This window comes from Agelaius phoeniceus, chromosome 3, assembly GCF_051311805.1.
Source record: "Agelaius phoeniceus isolate bAgePho1 chromosome 3, bAgePho1.hap1, whole genome shotgun sequence".
Classification (NCBI taxonomy): domain Eukaryota; kingdom Metazoa; phylum Chordata; class Aves; order Passeriformes; family Icteridae; genus Agelaius; species Agelaius phoeniceus.
Window position 1 is genome coordinate 21,120,324 of NC_135267.1, and position 15,305 is coordinate 21,135,628.

The 15,305-nt window shown below is 45.0% G+C and overlaps 1 protein-coding gene across 1 annotated transcript in view; it reads right to left on the reverse strand.

Annotated features, from left to right (window-relative positions):
- Positions 1-6,593, reverse strand: part of COL12A1 (collagen type XII alpha 1 chain) — a 99,549-nt gene extending 92,956 nt beyond the window's left edge. Inside the window, exons 1-2 of the mRNA XM_054629987.2 lie at positions 6,324-6,593; positions 3,659-3,766 (exon numbers count right to left, since the gene is read on the reverse strand). Coding sequence (XP_054485962.2) covers positions 3,659-3,731 — 73 coding nt within the window. The 5' untranslated portion in view covers positions 3,732-3,766; positions 6,324-6,593. The remainder of the gene's footprint in view (positions 1-3,658; positions 3,767-6,323) is intronic.
- Between the last annotated feature and the right edge of the window lie 8,712 nt (positions 6,594-15,305).

Genomic DNA, 15,305 nt, shown 5'->3' on the forward strand with positions numbered 1-15,305 from the left:
CGCTGCAATTATTTGTCACTTACTATACTGGTGTCTTGGTAACAGATTTTTCACCAGACAAACCTTTTTATGCACAACACAAAGGTTCCACACCTGGATTAGTGATGCCCTCCTTCCCTACCTCCAGCCTAGAAAACAGACTTTTCTAGGTCTGAACCAATTCCTGGAAAACTGAAAAGTCAGCCCCTTCAGAAGCTCAGTTAGGCTACACAAAACCAACGATTTCCTCATTTCTTTCCTGTGCCTTTGAAAATCCCTCTGTATTAAGAAACATGATATGCTACAGAAGCCATGACAACATCACAGCAGTAACTGGAGGTTATAATTAATAGATTCTTCACATGCCAATGTACTTAACTATGACTAGAATAAAAGCCTTTGGCTCTTTGTGATCACAGATGAAAAAAATACTGTAACAGAAAGAAATTCTGACATGTGGACAGACATGGAATGCACTGGAGTATTGCTGTGCTGGACTAAAAAGGCACAAAACAACTTTAAGTATAAACAACTTTAAGTATGAAATATAGAATCACACATGGGGAGTTTAAGCTGGGAGAGAGATATCAGAAGGATTGCAAAATAAAACAAGAAGAATTTCACTGTAAAAGAAAAGCAAAAATGCTGAGCATGAAAATAGATTTGCTTCCTTGACCACCATAAACAAACAACTTCCCCGGTGAAATGAGTGCATTTAGACTAAATGTGGGCTTTCCCCCCTCTACTCCTACAGTGACTGCCCAACTAGAAACTCCTGTTCTGCTCTACCTCTGTAGAAAAGCTCTAAAGCCATTACTGCAGCTCAATTACTGCTCATTGACAAGAGCAGCAGAGCACAGCTCTCACAAAGATCTCAGAGCAGCTGTGATGCCGATGAAGAGACAGTTTCATACTGGAAAGTTCAGGAATCTATGGACAGCAGCATCAGATAAATACCAGATCTCCTCCCAGGGGAGACTGAAAAATGAAAGCTGAAGGAGGGCAGAAAATGAAACTAAGCTTTTTCTTTCCTCTGCTCTCACCCCATCTTTCCACATCATATCAAGAATCTTCATCACATTAAACGGCTCTCTCCCTTATTCTCCTCTCACTTTTTCATCCCATCAAGTGTCTACCCATACCTTTGGGAAAGAAATTTTAAAATGCATGTCCTGTGAATGGTACGTGGAGAGTCAAAAAGAACGAAGAAAAGAGATACAGGACTGACTGACTGACTGGTGGGGGAAGATAGCTTTGGCACAAAGTGATCTGAAATTTGGAAAAATAAGACCAAGGGACAAATGTTCAGGGGAAAAAGTCGGTTCAGCAAACAGGATCTAAGATGCAATTACACCAAAATAAAGTAAATACATAAGGAAATAACTTGCTAAAGTAAGTAAGATGCAATTTACAAAATTATGCAAACTTGCAGCACAAAATTAAAACAGTGCAGAAGAATGATCAGTACAGTGCAAACAAAAGCCCCACTGTAAAAATCTCTACAAAAGCAGTTCCCACCACAGCAAGTTCTAAGGCACTCCTAGTTTTTAACTTTCATTTTCAGCACCACTATTTCTCACTCCATTTTCAGCACCACAATTTTTCACCCCACACTTCTCCCTGCTCTTACTTCAAAACTCTGGAGCTAGGAGAATTTTCTCATAGAAACATGATCACTGTAAACTAAGTATTTTATTTATCAAACATTTCTGAGTGCAAAGTAATGTAAGTTCTGTCCAAGAGCCCTCTACAACTCTCAAGATCAGGTTTTTTTTCCACTCTTTTGCTTGGCAATAGCGCATCCTCCAACATCTAATCAAGGTCATCCAGCTAATGTGTCAAGATTCACTGTTACAACTCTGCTGCTCCAAATACATTTTTGTAGCTTGCTTTAAAAGTACTGAAGCTATGGCTGGTTTAGTCTACACTATAGCTAAATAAAACACCTTCGCTTATGTTCTGAAATAACATACTCCACACATGTAAATCGTAGTGCAGAACAACAGCAACATTAGTACAGCTCTAAGTGAGATCCCTTCTAAGATGGATAAGAATGCACAAACATATCCACTCCCTTCCTCCATCAAAAATGTACACTTTCTCTGCTTTCTCTGGCACAGCAGTCCTGCGTTTCAAATGCAACTCTGAAATGACTTCAAATGACCTTTTTTGGTTCCTTTGCCAACAGCAACACAGCATGAGAGAAAGGCAGTGGACTGATTCTCTCCTAGAGTGACCAGATGTTGCACTACTGGCAAAAAATGCCATCTTCTTCCCAGAAAGCCAGTGTATTTTACATCTGCAAGCCCCAAGCGAGCACTATTACTACTGCTTGGGGTGCAAACACCACAGAGGCATCTCTGACAGCCCATGCTTTTAGAAGAGATCATCCAAGGTGACCAGGTCCACACAAGGGAACTTGTGGCAAGTCATGATCAGGAAATTTGTTTTAGTTCAAGACAGAAAGAGAAGGAAGACAAAAAAAAAAAAAAAAAGGAATTATCAGTTGCTGGCTTCTGTTTTTTTCCAGTAAATCCAGGAGAGTTCACACCTATGATGGAGTCAGGTCCCAGAGGTCAGATCAAGTCATTTCAGTGCAGGACATTGCGCCTTTTCATTTCCCCTGGAATCCACTGCTGGCAGAAATGCCATGACTATGACCAAAAAGCCAAGCAGCTCACACTGAGGGCACAGGACACAGCTGCTGTTAATCCACTGGGGACACTGGGGAGCAAAGGCCGGGCCAGGCCATGTTGAGCCATGCTGTGTCAAGTGTGGCAGTGAAGATGTGTCTCCCCAGGTCTTCAGCTGGAGGCAGGATGCTGCCAGGGCTGACAGGGGCCTCAGCCTCCAGAGAGACTGCGCTGAGGAGGAGGAGGAGGAGGAGGAGGAAAAGGAAAGCCTTTATGGAGGTGACAGTACCACCTGCATGCCAGAGCCTTGGAGCCCCGGCTGCCACAGCAAGGCCTGGCCCAGCCTTCCCCTCAGCGGTGCCCATGACACATGTCACAGCGCTGGCAGCACTTCCCCAGGCGTGTTCCCTGGATCAGACCCAGCACAGAAGCTGAGGTGTCCCTGAGGGAGGGTCCGGCCACCCCGAGGCTCAGCCGGGGGTCGCCCCGCCGAGCAGGGGAGGCCGATGCACCGGCAGGCCGGTGGGGCAGGGGCGAGGCGGCCGGCCGGACACAACACACAGGCGCAGAGAGCCAGACTCTGTTGGAGCATTTTATTTCAAAGCTGCAGGTTGTTGAGTAGTAGGTTTTCCGTTTCCTCTCTCAACATTACTAAAAGAGGCCAGAGACCAGCCCTTCTTGGTCCATCCTGGGGGCAGAGCCATGTCCCTGGCCACGCCGGGCTGCCTGCCAGTGGCAAAGGGCTCCTCGGGCCCTGCGCCCGGGTGGCCACACCGGCTGGCCCAGGTCCTGCCTGTGGGGTGGTGCGGACAGCACACCAGAGGGACAGAGAGAGGGAGCTACGGTCCGGCCCACTAGCCGGGAGAAACAGAACACAGAAGGAGCTGGGCAAGGAAGGAGAGGCGTTTCTCTGAAGGAGAGAAAGAAAGAAGGTGAAGTATTCACACTCAAAAACAGAGAGGGAGAGAGCCAGTAGCTCAAGGCTGATTGGGAGGTTTGCTGGTCAGCAGGGCACCAGGGCAAGAGGGCAGGGAGGAGAAGGTTACCTTCAGCCTCGATGGAGGAGAGGAGGGTGGCTGCACACAGAGCAGCGACTGCCGAGCACAGCGCTGTCTTCATTTCTGCCCTTTCAGATCACAACAACATGAATGAATCTGCAATGATGAGGAAGGGAGGAAGGGGGAGAAACGAGAAGGAAATGATACATGTGGATTAAAGGATTGCGTGGGTGTATTCATGAAACATAAAAAAGACAAACCGTGGATTTCACTTTGTTCCCTTATCCCCAGCCCCCACCCACGGGACCAGGTTGAAACCTCTAGACTTGAAAGCTGTCCAAGACGACGAAAGATCTGTATGACTAACTGGAGAGTCTCATCTCGCTATAATGTGCCTTTTGTTGCTGAACCCTTTCCAATCACAGTAAGCACATGAAGCTTTAACCCCGTTAGGGTTAATTTGATCAGAGAAGCGCAGTGATGAACTGTGCCTCCGCACAGGCAGCAGCCAGAAGGGAGCTCCATGACTTCATCGCTGAATGTGATGATAGCTAATTCAGAGGTCATTCCTGCTTTGGATCAACTAAATGTCTCTTTCAGCTGGGGATTTTATTCGGCTCCTTTTTCATAACTGTTGAACCACTTAGTTAGCTTTGTTTTACTGGTCTCAAGGCAGTATGGAAACTGTAATAAAACTTTTTTGAGGGGTTCTGCCTACAATTGCACTATTCTTCATTTCTTGAAAGTCTGAAATAGGTTATACAGAAGTGTGTGTAACACACATCTGAAATTTGACACGTCTGTCTAGCCATGATGTTTCAACATCTGATAATTCATTTACATGTCCTGAGAGAAAATATATTTAAAATACACTATATAAAGCTGACGGGCATAAGAGTCACACCAACTGCTGGTTGTCTAGTAAAAGAAGTGGGATTAGGCTAGGTTAGTGGCTCCTAATTGCAAACAGCCATACTTTCATTACTATATGCTCCAATTCATGTAAAATTACTGCCAATTACCCTAGCAAAACTTTCCAAATTATTTCCTTGCCTAAGTAAATTCTAATATGAACCTACACATGCATGTAAGTGTTTCTATAGTTTCAGATTTTCTATCTCAAGAAGTAGGAGGGTGGCAATTTGTATGAATAAAGTCATACATGCATCATATATCATAATTAGACCGGGGGAAAGAGAATTCCAAAAGCAATTAGGCAACAGATTTTATCAGGAATGTTTCAAGAGCAAAACAAAAGAAGAAAACATAAATCATTAGTCTGCAGAAACGACTGAAAGGGAAAACAATATTCTTCTACCATCTAAAGAACTACCCCGCAAGACACATTTGGTGGGAAGATGCTATGGAGATCCAGGAACTTCCCAGTTACTGACTCTGAGCTTAATAGTCTTCATTTGAGCAGCTGTATATACTTGCCTTAGCCAAATGCCTTGACTGCACACAAAAATACCAAAAGCTCAACAAAAATCTAAGTAAAGGTTTCAGTCTAATGGCAGTTCCAATGGCTAAACAGAAGAGTAATATTGACCATAATAACACTAACACAAGAAAGGCCAAGGTTAGTATTAAAATGCTCTGAAAGCTCCAAAATCGTATCACTGTTCTGCGTGGGAAACGGCTGCCCCTGGGCAAATTGTACAGCATCCTGCAGTGAGTTTAAAGATCGCCTAAATTCAACGCTAAAGGACATTGTGTCCTGATAATCTCGTGCAAGCTTTGACTGCCATCTTTTGATCGTTTTGAAAAGCAACAGAAATTAATCATCTCACAAAGGCATCTAGGAATTCTCCGCTGCTGCAGGTCTTCCATTCCTTATACACGTTTTTATTTCATGAAATACACCACCTCAGCCAAAGCGGTCATTTGCTAACCTAAAAACACTGTTTCCTTCTCACGAATTTAGGTGTGTGAAAGAAACCCTGGAGGTGGCAGAGGACACCTCCAGGCTCAGCAGGGACACAGAAGACTTTGTGTCAGAACTAAAGGTTTTCTCATTGATCTTTAGAGACCACTTAGAAAAAGTCAAACCCGAGCTTTCACACTGCCAATCCTATCTCAGGCTAATTCAACCTACAAAAGCTTAGCCAAAGCATTTCTAAACCACACAATGCATGACATTTAACACTTTCAAGAAGAAAAAATTAACGTAAACAGAAAAAAAAAAAAAAACCGCAGGAAAAGCCTATCAAAGATATAAAAAACTGGAAGCAGGACAAAGCATCACCGGCAGCTGCACACACAAGGGAGGGAAGCGAGAGCTCCTGCCAAAGCCGCAGCGGTAGCATGCCTGCAGGCGCCCTGGGCGCTGACAGCAGGCTCCGCCTGGAGCCTCCGGCCACCCTGAGCCTCCGTCTCCGGGACACCACCGCCCCTGCCCGCCTCTCTGCCCAGGCACCCGTCCGCGGGCAGCGCTCGGGGCCGGCGTCCCGCCGGGCATCCCCGTGCCTTTCCCGGGCTGACAGCCAGCAGCCCCGGGGCGCTCTGCCCTGAGCCTCTCGGCCCGCCCGGCCGCAGCCTGCAGCCGGCTCTGGCATGCCCAACGCGCGCACACACGCTCCCCTCTAATCCCGCGCCAGCTTCCAGCCCGAGGTGCGCTGGAAGGGGCTGCGTGCGGGTGCGTGCGGACAGAGCGGGACGCGGGGGTCGGCGGGCAGGGGACCCCACTCCTGCGCGGGCACACACACACACAGACCTTCCGGGGTGGCCGCAGGGTGCCGGGGTCGGTGACGGGACAGCTCCTTCGGCGATGGCTCTGGTGGTGCCCGCAGCGGCGGGAGCCGCAGCCGTCGGACCTGGATAAAAGGAGGAGGATAAAGGATGAAGCTCCGGGGGCACCTTGTGGAGGGAGCAGCAAGTAGCAGCAGCGGCGAATGAGGAGCAGCAGCAGCGGCAACACCGAGCGCAGAGGAGGCGTCTCGATTACTGTAGCTCCCGATGCGAGGGGTCTGTCTGGGAAGACTTGCCTTCTCCAAGTGGGAAGAGCCTCTTCTCAATCTGCTACTTAATAGAGGGCTGTTCCCAACTCTCAATTTACCCTCGTAAGCGGTTACGAAACTTCAGGGAAGGTGGACTGCTGCCACCGGGTGATATATGCGCTGCTGTGCTCCAGCAAGGAAGGGGATCCACTTCTGGAAACTGGCGCATACCTCCGCGCATTCCTGCGGCATGAGACGGGAGCCGCGGCGGCAGCGCGCCCGGAGGCAGGGGCCCGGCCCGCCGCCCCCTCCCTCCCCCCCCTAGGCTTCCCAAACGGGGAGGACACGGGAGGGCAGTGGAAAAATTGAGTCTCCGGGCAGGCTTCGACGGACGGCGGCGCGGAGGGTGTCCCCGGGCGGGGGGTTCCACGCAGCCCCCGCCGCCCCCGGGGAGGACCCGAGGCTGGGCTGATCCCTGGCACAATCTTCTTGCAAAGGAGTGCGGGCACTCCCAGGAGCCTTGAGGGCAAAGGTGATAATAATCATTGTGTCACGGTTCAGGTGTGTCTAGCCTCAACCGTATGCAGCCATACATACATTAAACCTGCATTAAATACACACTCCCCCCGAGAGCCCTCCGCCTGCGGCGGGGCGGGTACGGTTCCCCGGGCTGAGGGACGGGGCGCACGGCCGCACCAGCCGTCCCTCGGACCCCGCGGAAAATCCGCGCCCGTAGCCCACGTCTGAAAGTCTGTGCCTTCAGGAATTTCACCTTCCAAAATCTGATAATCCTCTGGGGGACAGGCTCCGCGAGGGTCCCCCATCACTCGTTCTCGAGAGCCTCCCCGGGTCACCCGACGTGTTCCGGCTCTGCAGCACGCCGTGCCAGAGAGTGACACGGCAAAATAGCCGGGCCCTTCTCTGCCCGAGCGCCCAGACAGAGCATCCCGGGGGGCCCCGCGCCAGCAGCGGGGCTGCTCCCACACCCGTGGGGAATGGCATCCCCGGTAACGCTCGCGGTCCTCCGGGACCCCTTCGGGCTAAAATACGGGATGTCACCGTCCCCTCGGAGCGGGTGCGCAAACTCGGGACGCAGAACAGAGATGAGCGAGGAGCGGGGGTAAACAGGGAGGTGGGAAAGCTGGGGGTTTCTCCCGGCCGCAGCCCCGCTCGTCCCGGAGCCCCAGCGCCGCGGCCCCGCCGCACCGCGGCCATCCGTGGTGCCGGAGCGCCCCCCGGTGGCGGCGCCGGGCAGCAGCGGCGACCGACGGACCGACCGTCCGTCTGTCCGCCTGCCGAGGCTGCCGCTGGGCCCCGGGGCGACCGCTGTGGGGACCACATGGAAAACAGGGCCGGGAAGGGCGGAGAGATGAGGCCATGCCTCAGCGCAGAGCTTGGGAGCCCCGCTCGGAGCGGCCAGGGGCATTCCGGGCCGCACTGGTTCCCTTTCGGCTCCGTGCACGACGTTGACTGCGGAGTCATCGCGGGGGCTCCAGCCGGGGTGGAAGTGACCGATAGCGGAGGTTAATATTTTATCAGAGCTCCGTTCCTGGGCACTTTTCCGCAGGACTGGGAGATCAAGGACCTGTCGGCAGGAGGATTTGTGTCTCCTGAGCTTCATTTCTGCAACAGACCTGTCATCTACACAAGAACCAAAATGTTGAAAAGAAAGTGATAACCAGAAGACATGCGCTGACATTTCCAGACACTTTGGAAGCGAGTCAGCTGTCTTTGGGACACGGCACAGTTTCAGCTGTCTGGTATTGATAGAATGCACTTTTCAAAAGCAACATCTCCTGCACTGATAAAACTCTTGACCTATTAAACCTCCTTGCCCAGCTGTTGAGTTGGATTTTCTCTTTTGGCATCATTTTGGCATGGGGAACTGGATTTCTTCCTATCCAGGTCTGACATGGAAAAGCAATATTTCTAAGTAATAATATATTTTAAAATTTTTAGTTCCCTGAATGAACACACCAAGAACATGAGTATAAATGTGGTGTGGAAAATAGTTTCTTAAGAATGGACATCAGGGATTACAATGAAATATCCTTCCACAGGAAGTGAATTAATGCAAATGAGGTATTTTTATCACTTGTGCACTACAACGATATTTTTTTTACAATATACTGTGGATTTTTTTCATCATAGGATAACCAAGATTTTATGTTAATAGTTAAAAGCAATTAATGCAAAAATGAAGCTGGAAGAAAATATGCATTGTTCTATGTAAAAGTTAAATCACCCAGAAATATTGTTTAAATAATTTGGTGCATTGCTACAATTGGATTTACATTAGTGGAGGCCTTGAAAGCAAGGGGTCTCTCAGGTCTGCAAGGATCTCACACACTCCCCCTCACAGACCTAGATGCTGCTGAGGGGAGTATCTTCCCTTCTTCTCAGCTGACCAGAGTTGCTTAATTTCTTTGTATAAAATAAGATTCAGAGCTGGCAAGAGCAAACAATTAATTGACTCCAAGGGCAGCCAGATTTTGTTCTTATCCTTAACTCCTTATTCTAACTCTTCTAACCACGATTCTCCTGAGATCATTTACGTGCAAAATACACCATCAAATTGCATTTGGAGTGTGTGCTTCCATATATCACAGTAATTAAATTGGTTGTTTTCAATCAGCACTGTTGCTATGTACATTCATAGTCTGAGTATATAGTATGTGATGTAGAAGGCATTTCTGAAATGCATAAACATTTACTAACATTCTCCTGTCTGCTTGTTTCTTAGACAAGTCTTAAACACATTAAGACTATTGCACTCCAATTCCACAATTTTCTTTGCTATCTAATCTGAACATACTGAAACAATAGCAAATTTAAATACAAAAATCAACATTTAAATTCATATTCATATTTTTAATAATATTTTCCATTTCTGGTGTAGGTGTGTAATAGTAATGTTGAAGGTAACCAGGCATTTCTTAGAAATTTTGAAATGTTTTGGATCTAGAGTAATTCAGAAAACTTTGTCTTTCTGACACCTCTTTTTTTTTTTTTTTTTTTTTTTTTTTTTTTTTTTTTTTTTTTTTTTTGTTCTCTCAAACTGCATTGCCAGGGCATAATAAAACAGTATATTCTGTATTTCAGCACTGTAAACCTTAAATATCATTTCCATGTGGCTATCACACTAGATTTGGCCTCTGTATTGTCTTGACAGTTAATTGCATCTGCTTTACATATGAATATGGTAAATGTGTTATTCATATATATATATATATGCATTTAAGATGCATTTAAGTATATGTCTTGCACAGAGGAAGAATTAAAAAAAAGTGTCAGCTCTTTGAACATCAAACAATATATAGATTAAGCATTAAGTATATTTGTACAAGCAAAATTGTGCTGCTGCCAGTGACTTGCAGTCAGTACAGTACATCTGCCCAGGAAGAACTTTGCTGGTCAGTCTATCACTGCATCTATCACTACAGTGCATCTAAATTAAACACTGTCTTAGTACAGTCATTTAAGAGGCCCATTTATTCCTGACTGCACAATGGACAGCCTTTCCAGTATATTTTCTATTCCCTATTAAATCAGTCATAAGACTAATATTGCACAGGATTATATCTGCACTCATAAAATGCAGAAGGACAAAACACATTTAACAGCTTCCACCAGGCTCTTCCTTATATGAGAGATTTTCAGTCAATGGCAGGAGAAAAACTCAGTCTGGTGTTTATTTATTTGGATAAGTTCATTTCAGATCTGGAATTCAGAGAGCAGAACTAGTCTGACCTCTCATAACGAGGATTGGCTTCTTATATTAGCAGTGTTCAGAGAGGATTTCTTCTATCTGAAATCTGCTCATTCAATGGAACAACTACAGAAGCAGCATCCCTGGAAAGTGTGACAGCCATGAAATAATTATCTGCCTCACCAGGTATGTTTTCCTTAGCAATTATTTATTTCTCTAATTTGTGTAACTGGTTTTTTCCCATCATGTAATGTTGTGAAAGTTAATTATTGTGGCTCCAGATAAGTAGAACTGGAAAAGCAAATAAATCTTTCAAAAGCAGAGTTATAAATAGTAAGAGGCTGGTATTTAGTGGAGTTTGTGAGTCTGAGAAAGTCCAGTTAATTTGTAGGCAGTCATTTTTTAAAAAATATAGATCTTTAATACTAAAATTGGAAAAAATAGATGCAACAATCTTATAGTCCCTTATATATTCACAAACACACTTTATATTGTAACATTTCTAAATAAAGTTGCTTTCTTTCAAAGAAGCTGGTTAATTATTTCATGACAGAGTCCTAATCTATTCAGGAAGCATTCGTCTATGAAACCAGTACAAATCTTGCTTGATTAAAGAGGACAAGAAAATAAATTGAGGACCATGACTCTGTATATTTTTCAGGTATCACTGTGTGTTTTAATGTAATTGTTCCTGTCACAGCAATGGACTGGCCACAAAGAATTGTGAAGGCAGATCTAAGCATTCATCTTCACATAGCTGAGGGTTTCTTGGTGAAACAATAATTCTCTGAGAAAACCCATAATTTTAAAAAATTAAAATATTTTTAGAAATCACTAGCCACTAGCTGCTACTTGCAGAACACTGTACTTACAGTACAGTGCTCACTGAGTACCTAATTGGATTCAATATCTGCTGAAGGGTTAATAGCCATGGGTTTCCCTATATTTGGTAGGATTTCAACTATTGCAAAGTAATTTCTTCCTATGAAGAAGCTCTCAATATTAATCGGCAACAAATGCTGAAATGGCACAGTGCCAAGCTCTGAATAGGAACATTTTGCTAATTCTTCTTAGTACTTCTATATATGAAAAAAATCAGAATCTATTGGGACAGCAGGGTCTGTGGCAGGTAATCTTACAGAGAAGATAAGCTTGTGTCTGAATGTAAAGTATTCAAAGCTGCTGAAAGTTCAGGTTGCATTAGCTAATGAGTGACCTGATCCTTTTCTTGCAGACAGTGGAATAATTAATGATGGGAGGGAATTTTAAGACTCAATACCTTGTCACCAGGCTGACTGCTGATGCTGGCCTTCTCTCCCCCACAGACACAAATGGCACTGAGGATGTGGTGTTTCCTCTGACTGAAGAGCAGGTTGGAGGAAAGCTGTCAAGGGGAATAATCAGCTGCTGCTGCACTCTATCCCAATACATATCTTTCCAAGAAGGTTTAAGGATGTAAATGTCAACCCCAAATCCTCAGTTCAGCAGGACAAATATTCAAAACTTCAAGCATTCTGACAGTGAATCTGATGTGAATGCACTGAACCATAGTAAATGAGGCTGGAAAAGATCCCTAGAAGCCATTTAGCTCATGACATGTTATTTCAAGTACCCCAGGACTTCAAAGAGAAATTCTCCATACCATACTTAGTATTAACAGCATACTTTGGGGAGCTGTTTTGTACCAGCTGACAATAGATAATAACTTGTTTTAGGTGAGTTGCGAGTTGTCCAGAATTATAACTATGAGCACAGCCATCAGAAATAAAAATACAACTACACCAGAGAAGTCTGTATCTTTGGATCAGAGAATCATAAAATGGTATGGGTTGGAAAGAACCAAAAGTATCATCAAGTTCCAACCCTTTGGATTCCACAAAAATAGCCTTGGTTTATTGTGAAAAATTGCTTGCTTGGAATTGCTTGCTGGCATGTCTGCAAACTCTCAGGGAGTAAAGGAGCCAGACTGGGAAAATCCTTGTATGTGACTGTCAGAGGTACAGATCCCACCAGTCTTGCTAAAACCCCTTTTACTGTTACAGTATGTCTGCATATGATAGTCAGGTAATTTTTTTGACCATTTCTAAACTTTGTGGGAGGTGGACTCCATGGTCACCACCATCTCTGCTCCCCACTCCCCCCAGCTTCTCAGTCTGAGCGCCTTCATATTCAAACTTGCAGACTGTGGCATTCATCACAGTTTCTTCCTCTGCAAAAGAAAGAGCACCAGAGACAAAACTTGGGCTAGGACACATCTAGGAAATGCACCAGGCCCAAGGAGCTGGATAGCCTAAATTATATATACTTTCCTGGGACATACCATCTGGGGATTTCATCTGCATATCACCTATCACAGATATTGATGGACACTTGAACACTTTGAGGGTTTGTGGAAAAAAGAGTCAGGCAAGAGTTTACCTCAAAGGCATTGAAAACACAGCCTAGGTATCACCTGTCACAACATTTATGAACTCCACATAAGCCAGCATTGAAAAAGAAACCTGTTTCTTTTGCAAAAGTCTTAATTGGCAAGTGACTACGGAGGAAAATACATGGACCAAAACAATGCAGATCTAAATCATTATTTCTTAGTGCAGCCTTGTGGCTGCTGCTTCCCAATATGATGAATATGGACAGTTCCAAATACCAGAACACAAGATTTATTTTGATTATAAATAGATGTTGGCCTGTGCTTCAGTATCAGAAGCACTCTATTGTGTAAACAGAAAACTATAGGCTTTTGTTTCTACTTTTAAAGGTTACTTGAAAGCTTCCATGTACTCTTTGCTGACAGCCTTTTTCACCTGTTGGAGTTGAGTCTCTCACTTGGATATCAACACCTCTACAGCCTGCTGAGAGGCTTCACTTGAAGCTGTTAAAATGTCTCCTCTCATATGCCCTTTCCTCCGATCTCTTGGATGCTCTCCAGCTGGCCTCGCTACTCTGTTAGCTTTTAGTCAGCCCAGTTTAGTGCACATGTCTTGGGTTTGGCATTGTTTCGATTTCTGCATGTATTTTTTATCCAGAGAAATGTGTTTGCTACTAGCTCCAATGTCTCTTATTTGTTTAACAAAAATAATAAATAAAAAAATAAATAAATTTATCTGCTTAGGATTTTTAAACAAATAGGCTTTTGGCAAATCTGACTTGTTGCTCCTTTACCCTCTGCCCAGTGCCCTTTGAAATGTATTTAGGGGATTTCCTGTTTAAAGCATATCATAATATGGGGCTTTACCACATCATTATCTTCTTCCCCAGCTAAGAACAGCTGCTGCAAGATGAGATCCCTTTATGCCAGGAGTAGCTGTCAGGACTTTATTTTCTAATAAAAACTCTGGAGTCTGCTTCTCTAACTTCCAGAGTGGTTGAGGAGGCAAGCAGAGGACGTGTACTCCTTGACATTGGCCCCACCATGGCAGCTTTGCCCTTTAGGAACATTGGCTGTGCCCACTGCTCTGTCCTGCATGTCCACCTCAGATGGCATTTGGCTCTGGGTTATGGTACATTATGTGCCTGCACATGAGCCCAGCATCTAAACTTCTGCAGTGGCTGAAGAAGCCCTGAGTTACTGAACTCGGCGGTGCCTGAGCAGTTTGGCCACCCACCATCCATGGGTCTTGGATCAGTTGCTATCACAGTGGAGCCATCTGAGTGCTCTGCAGCATCAGAGATCTCTTGTGGAGCTGCCAGCTACAGACAAGGACCCACATATGCTGACACATTTCAAACTGTTCAGGACCACCCAGGAGGCAGAGGCAAACTCCCAGTGATGTTTTGAGTGTTACAGACCTCCTGATAGTTCCCCTTTGGTGTAAAGCAAGTGTATGAGTCTCCTGCAGGTCCTCTGTTGTATTTGCCAGCCCCAAGCAAATGCCTCAGGTATAACTTGAAACGGTGTTGGGCACTCCAGTTGAGGCATTGAATCAAAAACTTTTTCCATTTCTGGTACTTTAGCCAGTGAAGTCTTCTGCTGATACAAAGCTTTGTAGTCTACTCATGTAAATATCTATTTACCAGAAACCAGAATAAGATCAGTAAATGGGCCTGGAGCTGATCAAAAGATGTGATTTTCAGGTCCTATTCATCTGGTTTTCTGCTTTTGGATCTCAGGCCCAAACAGAGAGGTACAGATTGAGACAGAGATTCCTGCCTAACTCTGTAAAATGCATCATATACAGACCAGCCATAGTGTTGAGGTTCATCCTGCACCACAACTGTTCTGTGACTTTCATCCAGAAACTGCATTTACACCCCACAATTAATTAAGATGGGAAACCAAAAGTTGTGGTTCTCCTCTTCTTTCCCCAGAAATCTGCTCATACATTTGAGCACTATTTCCAAAATAATAACATCTTTCCTTGTTGTTATAAGACATTTTTCTATTTTATTATTTTAATAGAAGAGAATTTCTTGGTACTACTTTTCTGAAAAATCAGGCTATTTATGTAAATGTCAGAGTATGGCTTTAGCAGCCTAAGTTTAACTTCTTTCTGAAAATCTCAGCCAAAGGGAGGTGGGCTAACATCCCATGCACTGCACTCCAGCTCTGTGGCACAGTGATCCCAGTGCAATGCTCCACATGGAGCACTTATTAGCACACCACACTATATTTAGCAAAATGTGCCAGCTGCTCCTAAGAGATGACTGAATAAACCTTGATAACACAGTTGGCCTGACTCCTGTGGGACTTGTAACTGCCCACTGAGCAATAGAGATCATTATAATGTTTTAATTATATAATTCCCTTTTGCATTGTGCTATGATAGATAAGATTGAGTGTGTGTCAGCCTTTCCATTATAAACTTCAGGACCCAGAGCATTAGTCATCCAGAGTAAGTGCTGATGTTGAGATGAAACAATGCAGAACCATTTTTATATTATATAAACATATATAACTCAATTATTATTAAGAACACGTTAGTTACTTAAAGGCCCTAACAGAATCACAAGCTTCTCCTTGGAACCCTGTAGGAACAGAAGCCGCTCACAGTTTTTCAGAGCAAACTGTCTCAATACCTGCAATAAAGTGTAACAGCACTGAATCTCCCTC